A 19,568-nucleotide genomic window follows, 5' to 3' on the forward strand; every position below is an offset into this window, starting at 1 on the left:
AGTTTTTTCTTTCCAACGCTGTCAATTACATGCATAGTCGAGCATCTTTTCGTGACAAAATATCTTGTTTAAAACGGGAACGTTTTAAAAGAGCGCCCCCTATCTCGAAGAAGTTAAAGAGTACGGTTTAGCTCTGGCACCTGTGGTCGCATCTATCCTTCAAACTTACAATGACAATTTTCACAGTTACGGGAAGGCGCATTAGCACACCACGCTGAATCCCAGAATATAGTACGGATCATACGGATCACAAAACTGTGTTAGCCCACAGAACTAAAGCCTAGGGATTAGCTCAGGAAGCTAATGCAAGTCTTCAGCTCTCAGGTGAGGTTACTCATCAGGCGAGCTTGGTTCACCATACCACCTCAGTTACACAGACACGATAATGCAATATGTGCAGACAGAAATAGTAATTCTGTATCACACACTGATGATGAAAGTATTTATTTCTACATCAGGTGATATTTCCTCTCCCTGTCAAATCTAGGACAAGGTTGTGGGAGTCCACTCCATATTGGATGACTGGATGAGGTAAGTCCGAATGCAAACATTCAGTCACATCATCAAGTCAAAGGTACTGTAGACAACTCAAGCTCAGTCCACATGTCTGAATGTGTGTCTCTGTCTGTGTGTGTGTTTCTTTTCATATGGTTGGTGAAGGGTGAAGCTACACTTCAAGAAAAAATCAAGAGTGAGTATCATTGTATTACAATAGGAACTGATAATACATTGACAGGCCTATTTCCAGGCTAAAGTTCAACCCAGTCCGGCCAAAGAATCATGCCCACTTATTGGCAAGATAATAGCTGTCAGGGTACACTCTGATTAGGCTGCTCTCCGGTGATCTGCCAACTCTTGTCTTGGGAAACATCGCTCTTTGATTGCACGAGTTCAGAGAAGTTCAGCCCACTGCGAACATACGCAGGTGCAAACCGATGGAGCAATGCATAATGATACTCCAGCAACCTTCTGCCTTCTTTCCACAGCCTACCACCCTGCTAATAGGACATAACTCCAACTCATGTAGCGAATTCAGGGGACATCCAGGAGCAGAATAGAACCGGCAACGTATATAATGCCTTATGAAGCGAGTGTTAAAATGCCCCGTGTGAAATTATCCACAAGGGTGTAACGTCTTGGGAATCCATGCAGGAGTTCCTTATTCAGGTTTGGCCCTCAAGGCAGAGTTGTGTCTGTAAGGTGGAATGAGACTGTACCACTTATGATGGCATAATATGCATGTGCTCATTAAGTGGTATTGGTCTCATCCACACTCTGCCTTGGTGACCGAACCTGAATACGGAGTTCCTGCATGGACTGGTGAAGTCGTTACATCCCTATGGAGCATTCCATACAGGGCAGTATAACACTGGCATTATAAGTTGCAAACCTTGCAAAAATACAGAACTCGTGTGCATTCTGATGTCGTTACACCCCTGTGGAGCATTTCATTCAGGGTATTATAACATCCACATTTAGGGCCAGGCGTAATACCTTATGAAGCAAACTGTTATAATTTACTGGCAATAATGCTCTTTGGATGTTGTAATGTACGTTTATATGCAGTGTTATTAGCACCTGTTATGCATGGCTTATAAAGCATTAGGAATGTGCTCTAATGCAGCAAATGAAGTGTTACCAAATGTTGATGCACTATTAGAAGGAATGGAAACTTGGATTCATGTGAAGACTTATTTTTGCTGCACATTTCCCAATAGGCTGTAGAAAGCATGTGCAGTCTCAGTGACTGACCACATAGGCCTTACAGTGACGATCTACTGTACTTGGAGAATGTATACTTTCAACGGGCTTTAGGACCTTGAATCCAACTCCTTGGTGGAGAGGGCGTATGCCGGCTCTAGGTGGAAGGCATATAGCCGGACATTCACATTAAGTTGGGAGTTTCTGGCAGTGGCAAGAGCAATGCGAGAAAAGGGGTGTTGCTGAGATAGAGATAATTCAGTTGAATATAACACATCGTCAGAATATACATTTGTCTCCGTTTATAGGAAAGCTCACAGAGAACATGTCGGTGTTGGCTCTGCAAGAGTACGAATTTGAGAAACAGTTCAACGAGGACGAAGCCATACGATGGATGCAAGAAAACTGGTAGGCTATATGAAATATCCTATTGATGTTGGAATGATTGTTGGTTTATATGTAGCATAATATCCTCATAATCTTATAAATAGAAACAGGAATTTCATTAATAAGAATAATATAGCCTATGTTTCTGGATGCTGCTAACTTCAAGTTTGCAAATAGTTTATGGTCTGCTTATAGGCTATCCTATAATAAAAGCTCCTATGAAGTTAGAGTATCGTCCGCACACAGTAGTTTACCATATTCACAGCATTGCTATGATGCATATATGCCTGCTGTGCATTAGTTACAATGAATCAAGGAAGGGTCCCTTGGTGTCAGGGAACTGACTGATCATAGCATCTTCTGATGTGACTCTCAGTGATTTGTCAGTGAAGAGAAGTAGTATGTTTATTTTAGGCTTTTAGGCATCTTACGTTCACTGCTGCCCAATACTGTAGCTCGTGTGACAACTGGCAGGCTATGAATGAAAGAAACCCGACATTGATAGGCGGGGTACTGACTGAGGTAGACGGTTAGTTTATTACTATTATATTTAGCCTACCGTCCGTCGCGCTCCGGCTTGGAGTCGGTAGGCAAGTTTCTCCAAACGGTCAGAATAACTAAACAAACGTGTTAATTCTTTGAAATATGCTCATCAAAAATGGTTTAAGATCTTATCTCTTATTTTATAAGCAGGTTACGCTCAATCTGCAATCACACCACCCTCTTAATATTGGTAAGTGACTTCAGGAAATAAATCCCCATTATGCTTATTGATAATTTGTATAGCCACCAGTGTCCAATTCGTCCACTGAGTTTACCAGTGTTGTAGCCTGTAAGAGGTTACCACTCATGCTTTGGTTTAGCCGAATAAACTCAGCTCCACAATTTATGATGGAGTTGAGTGGCGACTAGTGTGGGCGGACTGGAGACTTTTATTAAAACCTTTTCAGCACCCAAAGAATAGCCCGCAATTACACAGAACAATGTTGTGTGTAATTGCTGGTCTTTGGGTCCTGAAATCAGTCGTGTTTTATGTTGTTCAACTCCATCGTAAATCGTGGAGTTGAGTTTAAAATGGGCTAGCATGGGTTATAAATGTACTTTCAAACAGATGCTCATAGTATTTATACCGTTTGAAAAACCTTCAATGGACAGGGAGAAATCAAAGTTGTAACGTAGCAACAGCAGCAACCGACACTAATGCCACATGCTGGTTTATGGGTAGGCTACACTACTATAAAGTAGCTCAAATAAGTGTGGTAATTTGTTATAGTAGAAACATTTATGTTGCAATGAAACACTTAATTTAAAATGGAAATGTTCCTGGGGTGAGTCCAAATGTGATCCTTGTCAGAATCAAGCTTGTGGAAACATTTGTGCAGGAGTTGTCCATGAGTTGTTTACAATTGGCTCATTAATCCCCCTCCTCTCCCCTGTAACTATTCCCCAGGTCGTTGCTGCAAATGAGAACATGTTCTCAGTCAACTTACCTGGTAAAATAACGGATAAATAAAATAAAATAAAAAGTTGATACTACCAACTGACCAATAGTGGAAACATTTGTGCAGGAGCTGTCCATGAGTTGGTACTACCAACTGACCAATAGAATGATGTCTGCTGACAGAGTGCTAGCCAATCACATCGCAGCTGATCTGTGCCGACTCTTCTGGGAAGCCTTTGGAGCAGGGATGTCTGCTCTGGCAAGACCATATTGCATGGTTCTAAGAGGAAATAATCATTCATGAGTGGTTAGTCATATTCACCCAAAAGAAAATTAAATAGAAAGAGGCCTACAATAGGTTTATGAACATGTAACATGGTTTGAGAGAGATTTTAGAGTGGGAAAAGTAGTTGTAAATAGTTGCAGCCCTTCAACATAAACTCATAGAGAGGAAAATAAGCATTTAATGTTAACCAACCTGTTTATTTCTCTGCCATACAGATACAATAACAATGCATTGCTTCATGTGTGATAGATTTTTTTGGCACATTTGAACTGCCATCAATCTTTGGGGCCCTATTCAATCAAACCAAATACCTTAATTACACGCTCTGATCCATGTTCTCTTCAAAACAACACTTTCAAACTCTGTGGCACTGTAATTGAAATGTGTTCTCACTATGTGGGAAAAAAAAACCTCTCTCGCATCACAATTCTTGAATGGGCCACGGTATGTTGAGGCCTACCAAACACCAATGGGAAAGAGGAAATGTTTAATGGTAGGCTGCTAGGCTGCTGTAGTAGCTGGCTATTGACTACTGTGTGATGAAATGGTTGCAGGGATGGACTCTGTAGCAGCCAGTACTAATATAGACTTATGGAAAGTGCACCTGAGTCCAGCGAGAACAAAACCCCTGGGGAAAGTGAGGACAGATGATAAGCTCTTTTGTGAACAACTGCGAACAATCAGGCTAATGCAAACCTTGCCTCATTGTTGTAACAAGGGTTGTTCTCTGCTGCCTCTCAACTATTGGGGTGCTCAATTATACAAACAGGAGAGAAGAGTAATGGTTGACTCAGCATTTCTGAAAATGGCGTCTGGCCAATCCAGGCTTGCATCACTGCAACGGCTTCTGGGCCGGCTAAGTAAACTGCCCCTGGTGTCATATTTTGTTTGCATAATTCTTTCTCAGGAATACACTATATAGACATTTCGTGGATTAAGGAACGTTTTCTCTTGCAGTGAGCCAACAAATTGGCACTGTGACATTTAGATGATGACATTAAACAGATTTTTTTCCCCACGAGATCACCGTTCAATTGCAATAGGATAAGCATAATTGTAAACATGAGTGTACGGCTCTGTGCCAGCAAGTGTCCAAACAACAACCTTACAGATCAGCTCACAGCTGGCTATCTGCCTGCAATTAAGATGAAGGCTGGTCTCAATGTTCTGCACACTGTGGCTGCCTGCCACTGAAATACACATATACTCCATTTACCTGCTGAGTCATTCTCACTCAGTTCCCCACAGATGTCCCAATTGCTCAGCGTCAGTGATGGTTGCTTATGATGTGTAGTGTATTCAGTCGTTGAAACACTCAATGGGCTTCCAAGCAATTGGATACCATCCTCTTGGGTGAATGCATGTCATTGTAGAATCAGTTGTTTTGTGCAATTCTGAAGGAAGTGCTGTAGACCCCAACAAAGCATGATGGGATACTATGTTAGCTTGTTGCGTGGACATACAGTATTTATTGTGCTCTTTGTTCAAATATTGGATGGTTCTGTCAGAGCATTATGATGATAGATTTGTTGCCCTGATTAAAAGTTAGTTGAGGTTTAAATGTGCAATACAAATGGTATTGTCTGTATGCTGTACTGTTGAGGATGTGCCCATGAATGAAAACAGACTTGTAGGTCTTAGGAAGATTACTGTTCCCCCTGCAGTCTCATGTTACTCATGTTACTGATCCAGTCCAACTTGTCTGCTTATTAAATTTTTGTTCAGCTGCCAAGAACATTTGTAGCCTTTTGTAATGGATTCCTAGAGCTCCAATCACTGGGTGGAAAATGCACTCCCAATGGGTTCATTAGAAAGGGACCCCTACCTCCTAGGAACTCCTATACATTTGAACGGATTGGAAACTGTAGGTGTAAGCAATATGCGTCTACTTGCCTTCTGATAGGCTGGATGGAATTTGCATCGTATTGCTTATCTGTCCAATTGTTTCAGATCTACAGGAGTTCCTAGAGGGAACAGGCAATGCTTCCTTTTGGAATTCAGCCGACGTCTTTGGTCCTCAGTTACCCAGTATAATCTTGCCATCACATTCAAATGTCTTAAGGAACCTCCCAGCTAGCACATTTAGATCCTTGGAAATTGTGGGAACATGTGTTTTTGTTTTCATATTTGTTGTGGGAGCAAAGCCATTAGTTTACTGACCGGTAAAACTGAACGTAAAACTGAACAGATGTGAAAATGTTGCCTGTTCTGGGAATGTATATTTTTAGGCTGCAGGGAGGTTCTGAGAACATTTTACTCTGATTCCCTTAAAGTTTTCCTGTGAGGTTTTATTAACGCTCTGAGATCGGAAAATATAGGTTATTTTAAGGTTATTAAATAACATTCTAAGAACATTCTCTAAATGTTGTGATCGTTTTGTTATGGTTATTATTTAAAGTTTTCTTAACACTGTAAGAACTACATTTAAATGTTATTTTCTATCTTACTTGGGATGAACTTTTCTGAACTCCAAGCACAGATACAGTAGGACAACATGGACATGAATTTGTTTTGGCATTAGTAATGAACATACATATATATAAACATATATATATATATATATATATATATATATATATATATATATATTGTGACTCGGCATCAGTGAGATTAAAATGTATGATCTTCTGTTCTCTATCCCGGGAATTAGTCCATTGCAACTCCAGGATGGAACTGGCATGTCATGTTTTTTTACGCATACAAAGTTGTTCATTTTAGTCTATTCAAACAGACCCTATTTCAAAGGAAACAAGCACTCATTAAGGTCAGGTGTGGCCAATAGGTGGGCATGGCCAACACACCTAAAGCGAGTTTGGTTGACGCTGAGAACGGAATGTACTATATGTTTTCAAACAACATTCTTAGAAACATGGTCTGAACGTTGCTAACGTTTCCTTATGATTTTTATGGAATGTTTTCGTCATGTCCTGAGAACGGAATATAAAGCTTATTGATGTTAATGTGTAGATTTACATTTTTTTTTAGAACATTCTCAGAATATTGCCAGGAACTGACATTAAAGAGAAACCATATATTCTCTGAATGTTCTGAGAAGTGTGCTTCAGTCAGACAATTGTTTTAATATTCCCAGAACGTAGTAAAAATATGACATTAATCAGAACCACATTGGAACTTGTATGGAATGTTCTGTGGAAGTACTGACATTCCCACAGAAGAACATTGTTTCTTGACGTTCTCTGACAAATTTGAGAACATTACTTTAAATAGAACCACGAGGAAACCTGTAGGAAATGTTATGCTGAAGTACTGAAATTCCAACAGAAAATCATTGTTTCTTGACTTTCTTAGAACAATTTGAGAACATTCCCAATGTCAAACCAGTTGGAGAACGTTCCTAGAACGTTCCTAGAACATTTTTGTGAAGTTCCTTAAATGTGCTGAGAATGTTCCAAAGCTAAGCAACTATCCTGCACCATTCCCAGAGAGTTGTGGGAAGGTTGTATGCAAAATAACTACAGGACTACCACTCTCTCACCAAGCTCTAACATATGGTTTTCAGAACATTATGTGCTAATTCGGCCTCCTCTCCCCTCGGTAGCTAATACTACATCATCAATGATTGTGACTCTCTGACAAAGGTTAGAATTTTACCTTTCTCTAAGGTTAGGCCAGCTAGCTGGTCTCCAATGAGTTATGGTATCGACTCCTGGGAGTAATGTTTTGCATGCTGCTTTTCCCAGAAGGACAGGCTGCAAAGATGATGATTGCTGCTGACTGCGTCGACCCAGAGCACACCTCTGACTTGACGTTGATTCACCCAGCAGCTCATCTGAATTGGGGAGACAGAGATGAAGATATTGGGTGAACGTTTCTCAAGAAAAAACCCTCTCTCAAATTTGACTCTGCCATCTCGTCACAGTCCCAGCTGAGAGTTAAGATGCTAACAGAGGAAAGAGCAGTCATTCCATCATCAAGTCAATTTCACCAAACAGCTTTTGCAGAGGCATAGCCATTTTCATTCCAACAGTGTGTCACATTAAATGTGTTTTTGCATTTGTGCAAGTGGCCATGAGGTGCAATGTACATCTAATTTGCACCACTTACCATGCATCCTTCTATTCCCTAGTGATCTACATCTGGCACAATGGCAATAGGTCTCATTAAAACATTTGCAAAGCAAAATGGGGGAATAGGTCTAATTCAAACCTTTGCAGAGCTTTCATTCTCTTCCTACTATAAATAAACCAGTCACTCACCATTACACTTTAATCCCTTAACAAGCTGAAACTATTATTTGCCAGAGCCAAAGTAAATAATTTGCCTTGTTGTACAATTATTATCAGCTCAACAGAAATAGGCAGCGAAACTAACAGGGTAAATGTTAAAGTGGCAATATGTAACCTTTGGGGGCAACCTAACCAAATTCACATAGAAATGTTAGTTATAAATCTATCATTCTACTTGAATGCAAGTCTAAGAAGCGGTAGATCTGTTCTATGTGCACTATTTCTATGCTTCCCATTCTTAAGTTTTGTTTTTGCGGCTTTTATTTTCGGTTTTGTACACCAGCTTCAAACAGCTGAAACAACAATTTTGTTTATTGAAATTGATCAGAAATACAGTGTAGACATTGTTAATGTTGTGAATGATCATTGTAGCGGGAAAAGTCAGATTTGAATGGAATATCTATATAGGCGTTCAGAGGCCCATTATCAGCAACCATCACTCCTGTGTTCCAATGGCACATTGTGGTAGCTAATCTAAATTTATAATTTTAAAAGGCTAATTGATCATTAGAAAACCCTTTTGCAATTATGTTACCACAGCTGAAAACTGTTGTTCTGATTAAAAAAGAAATAAAACTGGCCTTATTTAGACTATTTTAGTATCTGGAGTATTAGCATTTGTGGGTTCGTTACAGGCTCAAAAGAGAAACTTGGATTAGCTACCACAACGTGCCAATAGAACACAGGAGTGATGGTTGCTGATAATGGGCCAAAACAAGGACATTTCTAAGTGACCCCAAACTTTTGAACGGTAGAGTATATTATTTATTTCACAGCAGTTTAGGTAGAGAATCATTGTACCATCTTATTTTGTCACATAAACTGAAATTAGGTGAACTATTCGAGTTTCAGCAACTAGGAAATAGTGGAGCGATTTCGGCGTAGTGCAACTTTAAATAATCGTATAATTTTGGAACTCATTCTTCTTCCCATTTTCATTAAATACACTGCCGTACACATGAAGTATCACTTTTTAGTGTTAGGTTTTGTATAATCTCATCCAACAGATGGCTCTCTCTCTGTCAACCTGTCTGGTTTCACAACGCCACAGAATGGAACTTGAATGGGAGTCTATGGCAGGAACGGCAACAACTCGATGATCTCTCAGTCTATCATTATCTAGCGCAACCTTTAGAACCTTCCCCCTACTTTGTAGACTTCAAAGCACAAGCAGTGCAAGTAATTTAAGCAAGGAAGTGAGTTCGGAAAATCTGAAAGTACGCATCTTAGAATTAGATTTCACATACTATATCAACGTTATATGCCTGAACTCAGAATCAATAGGGCTCACCCAAAATAATATGGCTAATGTGATTTTCATAATCTAATACAACTGTCGGAGGTTCGCTCCCTCTCGGTTTCCACTAGCTTCCATAGCCACAAATCTAAAACGGGTTAATTTAAGCTTAACTTAGGTATAAGCATCAGGTTAGTAGTGTGGTTAAGGTTAGGTTTAAAATCCGATTTTATGAAGAGAAATTGTAGAAATAGGCAGGGTTTATGACTTTGTGTCTGTGTTGATTAATGACGACTCTCTCCCGCCTCGATTTAGAGCCACACCTCATAGTCGTGTGATTTTCTCAGAATACAAATTGATTAGCATGTCACTCAGTAAATCCACACCCACAAAGTTCCAAACAGTCGCACACTGTTACCAGGTTCTATGGGCCAGAAATTCGAGCCTGGGGACAAGGTTCGGTTTTATTCGATGCAAGAAATACTGAATCTGTAATATTCAGGACTTATTTATTGCTTGGCCTTATGTATCAGTTTGTTTACGGAACCAAAAGTTTGGCGTACCTCAGGGATCTGACTTGACACCACTACTGATTCCTCTGCTACTGTCCAACCTACAAACAATCAAAGATAGCCAGGGGACAAGGTCGTTCACCCTAAACTTAGCCACCTTACTGTGAGGACAGCTCCAAGACTGAACACACACACACACACACACTCATCCTCACACTGCAAAGTCAGTGTTACGTAAGGGGAGAAATCTCCTGCTCCAGCTAATACAGATCTAAGTTACACAGCAGGTTAGCTAGCAGCTTTGACCAACACAACTAGGGGGAGGGGAAGGGCCATTTATTGTGAACTGCTTTGGAAGGTGTGTGCAGATCTTGCCCGTGTGTGCAGATCTTGCCCGTAATACAAAGACTCCTTTGTATTATAGAAATTGAGCCAAATAGTTCCTGCCATTGTGCAGTATCTTGCTCAGGTGTGATTTATGTCTTCAGTTAAGATTTGTTTCGAAATCTGTTCACACTTTCCCTAGTCTCTCGCTCAGGTGTGATTTATGCCTTCAGTTAAGATTTGTTTCGAAATCTGTTCACACTTTCCCTAGTCTCTCGCTCAGGTGTGATTTATGCCTTCAGTTAAGATTTGTTTCGAAATCTGTTCACACTTTCGCTGGTCTCTCGCTCTGAAAAAAGGCCTCTTATACTGTTTATATATTCGCAGAGCAAGATCATTATTGCACCGATTTTTCAATAAAGCCCCAAACCAGTGGACATATTATTCCACAAGTAAATGCACAGAGTTGCAGCATGTGGTTGTCGTTATGATACAGTGTTGTGCGATCCTACATTATGATTAAAACCAGGTTCAGTCATTAGTTCTAATATGACCTAAATATTAAAGTCATCAACGTTTTATTTTTTTTATATATATATATATATATTAGTTCACGCCACTTGCAAGCTCTGTTTGACAGGATGACCTGATGCACGATGCAGACATACGACGGAATGCTATCCCCACCACTGCTTTGCTCGCTCTATCAGAAATGCATTAGATGAGCCCCTAATGTTGTCTTTGCTCCAGCAGTGGCTTTGATACACAGACTCGGCTACCGCCCAGCAAGTCACACCCAGCGATAAGGGAATGCATGGGAGCTGGCTGGCTCTCCACGGACTCTGATGATGACTGGCAAAAAGAGAAGCTCTGTTGGATAGTTCTCAGGGATGTGAGAGGTGCACTATACTAATGAAGAAAAATGTCTACCACTGGTTGAGTTGTCAGCTAATGGAAATTCAATGTTAAATTAACAAAACATTTCACAATGTCATTGGATTTAAGTTAAAAGTTGGATGTAAAAAAAAAAAAATCCCTTACGTTTCTGACTTTTAAAAATCGGATCAGTTTTCCACGTCGATTCAGCTTCATTACGTAACGTTTACATTTTTCAAATGATGTGGAAACAACGTTGATTCTGCCAGTTTTTGCCCAGTGGTTTTTGCCATCACTATTAGTCAGGAACAGCTTTTATGGTGTACAGTTTCCTGTCATTTGGGATTTCCAAATAGCATTGCATTTACATTTAAGCAGACACTTTTTTGTTGTTTTACGAGTTTTCATCTAAATACATCCTGTCTCATGTCGCTTTGTTGTTCAATATTGTCAGAAAGGAGTAGTGTACAAATAAATCAGTCATGAAGAAATTAGTTCAGTGCCAAGAAAGTCACATTTTTGGGAATTGTTTGAAGTGCAGTGGATAAATCTTGTTTCAGGTGAAGATGGATTAGTACACCTTCTCTGATGTTGTCATTCAGAGATGATTGCATATCCCTGACAGCATTTTCATATCCCCTGACAGAGCTGCTCTGTTCTAATTTGCTTAGAGGCACAGATCTAGGATCAGCTTATACTCCCCCAATCATAACCATGATGAAAATGCTAAACTGACCAGTGATAAGCATATCGGGCAATCTTCAATGTACTCTGGCCGAGGTATAGACAGGCAGTAAGAGACACATTCAGCCCTGATGGAAGCTCTGACTTGAATGCCCTTGCCACTTGCAGCTACTACGAGTCGTGGAGGCATGATGTGAATTCACACTGACATCTCAAATTAATTTCCATTCCTGGAGGCATAACTTGGCCACAACCGACCTGATCAAGCAAGGAGAGAGACTTTGTAGTAGACTTTGACCGTGCCTCAGGTTTTCTCTGATATTCGTGGGTTTTTCCGATTCGCAATACCTCCTTATGTTATTGTACCTCATTCAGACCGTACTCTGTAGGGCTTTTCACACTACTGAGACAAACCGAACTGAACCAAACCAAGCTGTACTGAGCTGACCTGGGTACCTGGTTTCTAGGAACTGTGCTGGATTGGACAATGTGAGAAGGAAATAACCGAACCAGCAGAGTTTGGTTTGAGTTTGGTGTGATAGTGTGAAAAGGGTATTTGGTCCTCTACTTCCTAGTATCCACATCTCTGAAGCTTCGTACTGTTATGAGGAATCACACTGAAGGCCATTTATCATTGTGACCTTTAACCTTTTTTTAAAGTCTGAAGACAGTGTGTGAGGAATGTGGGGATTGTTGCTAATCTAGAATTGGCTCTGCCTCTCTAAGTAGGGTGCTTACTCTGAGTCGCTCCGTTCTTCACCCTTGTTTATTTACATCGAAACAACGAAGACATTCTGCGCTCATTGGGTGAAAGCAGATTCCTTTGGACTTTAACTGCACTGCTTTGTCCTTTGTTCAATCAGTTATCAAGCCTGGAAGCTTTCATTTTTTTTGCATTTTGCACAAAGAGTGACATGTCGTCAATAACAGTAATGTCCTTTCAGGATATTGTTTTGATGTAAGATTGTTCAGAAGTGTTACAGTAATGCTGTCAGTATTACATTATTCACATGGTCAACACAGGCTAGTTAGGGAGTGTCCCTATAGGAAGTTAGGATCTATTACATTTCTATAGCATTAGGTTGGGGTGGCAGGTTAGCCTAGTGGTTAGAGTGTTGGACTAATAACTGAAATGTTGCAAGTTCAAATCCCCGAGCTGACAAGGTACAAATCAGTCGTTCTGACCCTGAACAGGCAGTTAACCCACTGTTCCTAGGCTGTCATTGAAAATAAGAATTTGTTCTTAACTGACTTGCCTAGTTAAATAAAGGTAAAAAAAAAAAGGTTTATTTTGTTTACAGAGCCTTTTTTGTTGGTCAGGAAACAGTTCTTCCTTCCCTTCAAAGCAAATGGATCTATCCATAAATCCATAAAAGCTAGTGCGAAAAGGTAAACTTCCCATCTACTTCCTAAATGTACATCTGTTTCATGGAAAGAGGATGTTCGTGGTTATAATGCTTCTGGGAATTGGTTCTGGGAACTTGTGTTGAACTTGTGTTATAAGGATGGGCAGAGCAAAGAAGGTGGTGAGAGTGGACTTTTTAGGTCATATCTCTCCTGCATTGAGTTGACAACTCCAAAAACAACTCCAATCTGCCTGGGGGGGATGGCAGATAGGCTGAGAGGCGACGCCTTTGCTATCATAGTTAGAGAACTTAAGCATAATGACAAGTCACATTTTCTTCCTCAATCTAAACTTTGATCATAATTACCCTAAATGAGCTTTCTCCTTTTTCTTCTCTTCAACCATTTTTCACAGGGAAGCTACGCAAAATAGTGCACTTATTTCCTGGTTCTTGTAGACCTCGTCAGCTGAAAAGAGCAATAAACAGTGCTGTTGCCACCATATTAAGCTGATGGTGCAGAATGGAGAAGGGGAGTTATTGCCATTTACGTTTTTTTGCAAGGCCTAGGGTTTTTCCCCCAAAATCTCATCAAATCACATTTTATTCGTCACGTTCGCCGAATACAACAGGTGTAGGCTTTACCGTGAAATGCTTACTTACAAGCCCTTAACCAACAATGCAGTTCAAGACAGAGTTCTGAAAATATTTACCACAGGTAGCAGTGAGTGCCGAATGTGTAATGTTCACAAAACTCCATCCTTTACAGGAAGAAGTCGTTCCTCTTCTCAGCCCTCTATGCTGCCTTCATACTAGGCGGTCGCCGTGTGATGAAACGAAGGGAGAAGTTTGAGCTGAGGAAACCGTTGGCACTGTGGTCCCTCACTCTCGCAGTATTCAGGTAAGAGGCAACAGATATTTTCCACACCGGTCCAGTTGTTATGGGCTTTCGTTTTTTTGTTGTTGCTGGATTTCAATTTCGAGGGTTGGCTCTGTTTGGGTGTGGCTTGCCCTGATTTGAATTGTCCTCATTGGTCAGGATGTGTTGCACCTGTCGCCTCATTAGTCGGTAGATGTAGTTTCATTAGTCAGTAGGTAGTTTCACCTGTGTTTGCAGAGTGGCTGGCGGAGTTCTCAACTTGGCATGAGCGATGTCGGAAGAGCGACACCGCTGTTTAGCTCTTCCTCTTTAAGTTTTTATCTCGTGTCTCCCCTGTTTGGTTTGCTCCACGTTTATTTGCACACCCTTACCTAAGTTGTTGTGGGCTTTCCTTTCCATTAGTTGGTCTGATATCAGGCAAATCTAGTGGACGTCCATGGTGAGTGTTTGTTAGGACCTTACTTGAGTTGTCTTGGCAAGCACCCAGTCAGTAAGTACCCCTAGTGATGCCTTTTAGAACCCATTTTAAAACCTCACCTGTTTCGTTCTGGTTGTCAGTTGGGTCATTTGTTAGTTCCCTATTTCTGTTGAGTGATGATTTTTGGTTTCTTATTGGGGAACGTAAACACAGTCAATGCACATGCTGTAAGCATGTTGTATAGCATTAAATAGCTATATATAACTATCGGGTCAATTTTAAAGTTATGTTCCGGATAGTTTTGAGTAAAGAACTCACTGTGTAGAAGTCCTCGTGCTGTAAAATGTCCACGTGTGTGCATAGGCAGTAGTTGTGTAAACAACGATGCTGTACAAACTTTGCTGTAGCAGGAGTGACCGTATTCCAGGGTTCTTGGGCTTGACTTAGTGTATTCTGCTAACTGTTTTCTCTGTCTGTCTCTCTCTTGTCCAGTATATTTGGTGCTGTCCGCACTGGGAGTTACATGACATACATTCTGATGACTAAAGGGCTCAAGCAGTCAGTGTGTGATCAGAGCTTCTACAACGGGCCGGTCAGCAAGTTCTGGGCCTACGCCTTTGTGCTCAGTAAAGCACCAGAATTGGGTAAGATGACTGACTTCTACTACTACTACTACTAGTATACTACTACTACTACTAGTATACTACTACTACTACTACCATTATCTGTAATAAAGTGTTTTACATGTGAATGCCTTTTTGTGTCCATTGTGGTTTGTGGTATTAGACATGTGAAAATATGTTAATAATTTACATGAAATATCTCTGCCCCCATGTGGCTGAAATAACCCACCCGAGGATCGGCACACGGATCTGTAGGCATGAAAATGCTGTCATGTCAGACATTTCACACACAGTAGCACAAGAAACAAATGACGTCTTCGATGATCTTTCCTGTCCTCAATTGCCTCAGCGACAGGCGTGCCCTCTCACCCCAACGGGGGCAAGTTTGGATGACCTTTCACTCGTCGCCAAAGACCGTCTGGGAATACATTTTCTTCCTGTGTAGCCCTTTTGTATTTGCCCAGTCCTGCGGTCACTGGGGCTCCACACCCTGTCAGCTCTGAGTACGAGCCCATAGCAGGAGCTCCCTCTCAGGGGCACATGGAGGGGGATAGAAGCCCCTACCCTTAACTTGGTTCTAGAGCTTTGGTTGGGTGACCAGCACATTGAGGCCTGCAAATGGAACATAGCAGCCACTTAGCCAAAGCACTGCTTGCTGTCACAGAGGCATATGGGAGGCAGACAGATAGAGAGAAAGAGCAGAGAGAGAAAGAGAGCAGAGAGAGAGAGAGAGCAGAGAGAGAAAGAGAGCAGAGAGAGAGAGAGAGCAGAGAGAGAGATGCTGTACAAACACACGCTCTCACACACACAGACGGGGGCACAGAGCTAACTCTGAATCCTCTGGTAGTTTTCCACTTTCAAGCAGTGGGTTCACCAATTAGTCAGGAATGGTGGGCCCTGTTTCGCAGAGCAAAGTTTAATTTTCTTCCCCAAACCTTTCAAACCGATAAACCCTGGAGACTGATCTGTTCGCAGACATTGTTATTATATGTTGACGTGAAAGTACACCTACAGCATAAAGATTGTGAGTGAACCCACAGTGCATTTCATCTGTGATTAAATTCGGACCTAGTATGTATTAAACAGGACCAGAGTTACAGTATTCACTTATGAAGACAAATATAAAGCGAAGTTGTAGAGCACAGTAAAGATTTATTTGAGTCCTCACTTCGTCTTATCACGCTTAAATGTTGTCATCATGATCTTACAACATTTATGTGCCAAGAACATGGGTATTAGAAGATAACACCGAAGTAGAACTCGGTGCTAGTAATAAGTGTTATCTGAAATGGAAGGTCTGAGCTTTTGTTCCTTTCAATTTGTAACTGTGAAATGTCAATTTCCTTCCCCTTTTCTAACTCTTTCTCAATGTCTCTGTCTCTCACTTTTTGTATACTTTCTCTGTCCTTCCCTCTATATTCCATCTCTCTCTCTCTCTTCACACCCACCATGCAGGTGACACCCTGTTCATCGTGCTGCGGAAGCAGAAGCTCATCTTTCTACACTGGTACCATCACATGACTGTTCTGCTGTACTCCTGGTACTCCTACAAGGACATGGTGGCCGGCGGCGGCTGGTTCATGACCATGAACTACCTGGTCCACGCCGTCATGTACTCCTACTACGCCCTGCGGGCGGTCGGCTTCAAGGTCTCAAGGAAATTCGCCATGTTCATCACGCTCACGCAGATCACCCAGATGCTGGTGGGCTGCGTGGTGAACTACCTGGTGTACTCGTGGATGCAGCAGGGTCAGGAGTGCCCGTCGCACGTGCAGAACATTGTGTGGTCCTCGCTCATGTACCTCAGCTACTTTGTGCTCTTCTGCCAATTCTTCCACGAGGCCTACATTGACAAGACCAAGAAGGCCGCCGCAGCTAAAGCAGAAGCCGCCGCAGCCGCGAGGAAGACCCAGTAGACGCGTTTTTGGGAGGAAAAGAAAGAAAGAAAGAAAGAAGAGGATGTACTCGAGTCGCGGTAAACAATGACTGAGGAGATGGGGTGAATTATCCAGGAATGGATGGAGAGATGTATGGGTGATGGATAGATGGGTGGGTGGAGGAATGAAAGTGGGAGGGTAGGCTGGGGTTGTGTGGAACATGCAGGAACAAAAGGCGGGCTGCTGTCTGCTTGTGCTTTAGAATACTACTAACGTGCAAATGTCAAATACTTTGGTTTGAGGTGCCATCTCTAGAGCACTGTAGAAGGAAGCACTACCTACCAAGGCGACAAACAGTCAGTGTGTCCTTCACCTGATGTTCCTTTGGCTCCCACTTGATTCTCCATATTTATTATAAAAAATATCAAATAATATCAAAGGGACAGTTACATTTATACCAGATAAAGGAAGTACATCTACTTGAAAGGTGTTACTTGATAAATAGGAAGTATATTGGTACTTGCGAAGAATGAGGTGGCTTCAATTTACGATTGAAACCATCTAGGTGTTTTTTGTCAATGTCTTTTCTTCATCATTCTTTGTTTTTCTGTTTTGCTATGTCAAATTGTTTCAGACACTGGGAGTGTGTGAGAGGTAGACTTTTGTAAGACGGCTGATGTATGTTCGGTGGATGACTTGTACCGATGGAGTGAACGACACTGTATCTTCTGTATCCATCTTTGCAACACAACATTTTCTCAGGTCTTAGGTTCCTCTCTATTCTTTCACAAAATATGCATATCATCTTGATAAAGATCTTGATAAAGATCAGATATGGGCTTAAAGATGCTAAAAGGCGTCGAAGGGGAAGGCTGCTTAATTAGATACAAACATCTGATCTGAAGGCCCATTGGAGAAAAAAATCATGTGACCACACTGGATGTATGTGGCATGATAGGAAACGGAGTCTGACAGTGACCTGTTCACCTGCCTGTAATGACCTCACAACGTCACCGACCACATTGGAAAGTGAGACGCCATACATTTCCAAAGAGTTTAACGAAAGAAAGGGGTCTCGGAAAAAGGCCTTGAGACATTTTTTTTGTTTAAGAAAAAAGCATGCAGTTGTCAAAATTCACTGTTATAACACTTTAAGTAACCGGTGTCTTTTAATGGTGTCTGTCACGCTATTGTTCATGGGATATTAACGTATGAACCAAGTGTGCAAACAAAGGAGTGTTATGCTGCCAACGGTGTCATGTCTGTTTATTTTATTCTCTGTCTTGGCATCAGTCGTTAGTGGTTTAGTTGTATGTCAGTGAAGGCAAAGAGTACACATCAAGGGGAAATCATGCCACAGCCGTAAGCAGCTTGTATTACCACAGCCGTAAGCAGCTTGCACATGTGTGTGAGAGCCGCACGTGTGTGAGAGTGTGTGAGGAAGTGACCTTTTGCACCTCGTCTATTTTGCATATTGTTATTTTTCTTAACAAATAAACTAAACTGGTTAAATTGCATACCAGGGGTATGGTCTGGCCAAAAGATAGCAAAGATTCCACCTGCTAGTTTTGGCTGAGAAACCGAAGCCACAACAACATCATGGTAGTTCATGTCTCTAGTGTCTGTTGGATACTTCACACACAGCTACACTACACAAAGAACATCATTTGAAACGTGCCTCGTAGGAACGACGCAAATGAGTTCGATCAAACCTAAGACAATTAAATGACCTGAGGTCGGGGGTATTTTGTGAACCACTTGCAGAAGTAACTGCATCTCACAAATTATACTGAAAATAATTGACACCGCACGTTATTCTATAACATGTTGGTAAAAAGTCAAACTAGAATGATCTCCTAAGCGAGAAGATTTCATTGCTCATTACGACGAAAGAGAGAGAACACCCTTGCAATGGATAGCAACAAGCGTATCTGTCTGCACAAGTGTCACAAACCCAGCAATCAGGTTTACAGTAGATGCTACAACATTGTCAACTTTGAGTTGAGTATCTACCCTGCAATTGGTTCAATTATAGTCCAGGTGGGTGATAAGCAATCATGCAACACTTAGGGCTACTATCGTCATAGAGATTATTCGATGGCTATCTACTTGAAGGCGCTTCGAAAGATAAACAAGTTATTGTCAGATAAACTCAGTATCCTTTCTATTCCGCCGTATCTCCGTTACCATAGGCACTCAATTTTAGAGAGTTGGTCAAAATTGAGATTAGGCTGTGTGCATGCATGCCTGTGTGTGTGTGTGTGTGTGTGTGTGCGTGCGTGTGTTTGTGTGCGTGTGTGTGTGTGTGTATGCTTACAGTGCTCATTTCTGTCACTGCTAGTAGTATCATACAGTACAGCCTTTTCTTATATAGACCTACTCTGCATAAGCCTACTTCACATTGGCTTCATTTTATTTGGCGAGAAGGATCACGTTACGATGAGGAATATGAAGTTATACGAATTCTATGAAGTCAGTGTATGTTCAATCTATGTTCATGTCTTTGAAATGTTTACTTAGGCTGGTCTAACAAATGGTTAAACGTAGCACCAATGCATGTTCCCAAGCTCCGCAATGTCAATTGATTCAAGCTCATACGCATCATGAAGCTGATCTTAAATAAGACCAACCAATATGCAATCTATCCGCAATATGCATATTGCGCCATTATCAACGCAAAATGACTTGATACCAGATGACAAAAAGGTTGCATTTGGCTTATTACCTTGCCT

The 19,568-nt window shown here is 41.3% G+C and overlaps 1 protein-coding gene across 1 annotated transcript; it reads left to right on the top strand.

Moving 5' to 3' along the window:
- The first annotated feature begins 1,874 nt into the window (after nt 1-1,874).
- On the top strand, nt 1,875-18,353 carry LOC115129546 (very long chain fatty acid elongase 6-like). The gene is made up of 4 exons (XM_029659997.2): nt 1,875-2,109; nt 13,808-13,939; nt 14,829-14,980; nt 16,415-18,353. Exons 1-4 carry the CDS (start codon nt 2,027-2,029, stop codon nt 16,873-16,875), a joined length of 828 nt encoding a protein of 275 aa, XP_029515857.1. The 5' UTR covers nt 1,875-2,026; the 3' UTR covers nt 16,876-18,353.
- The last annotated feature ends 1,215 nt before the right edge of the window (nt 18,354-19,568 follow it).

This window comes from Oncorhynchus nerka, linkage group LG5, assembly GCF_034236695.1.
Source record: "Oncorhynchus nerka isolate Pitt River linkage group LG5, Oner_Uvic_2.0, whole genome shotgun sequence".
In the NCBI taxonomy this organism is placed as follows: domain Eukaryota; kingdom Metazoa; phylum Chordata; class Actinopteri; order Salmoniformes; family Salmonidae; genus Oncorhynchus; species Oncorhynchus nerka.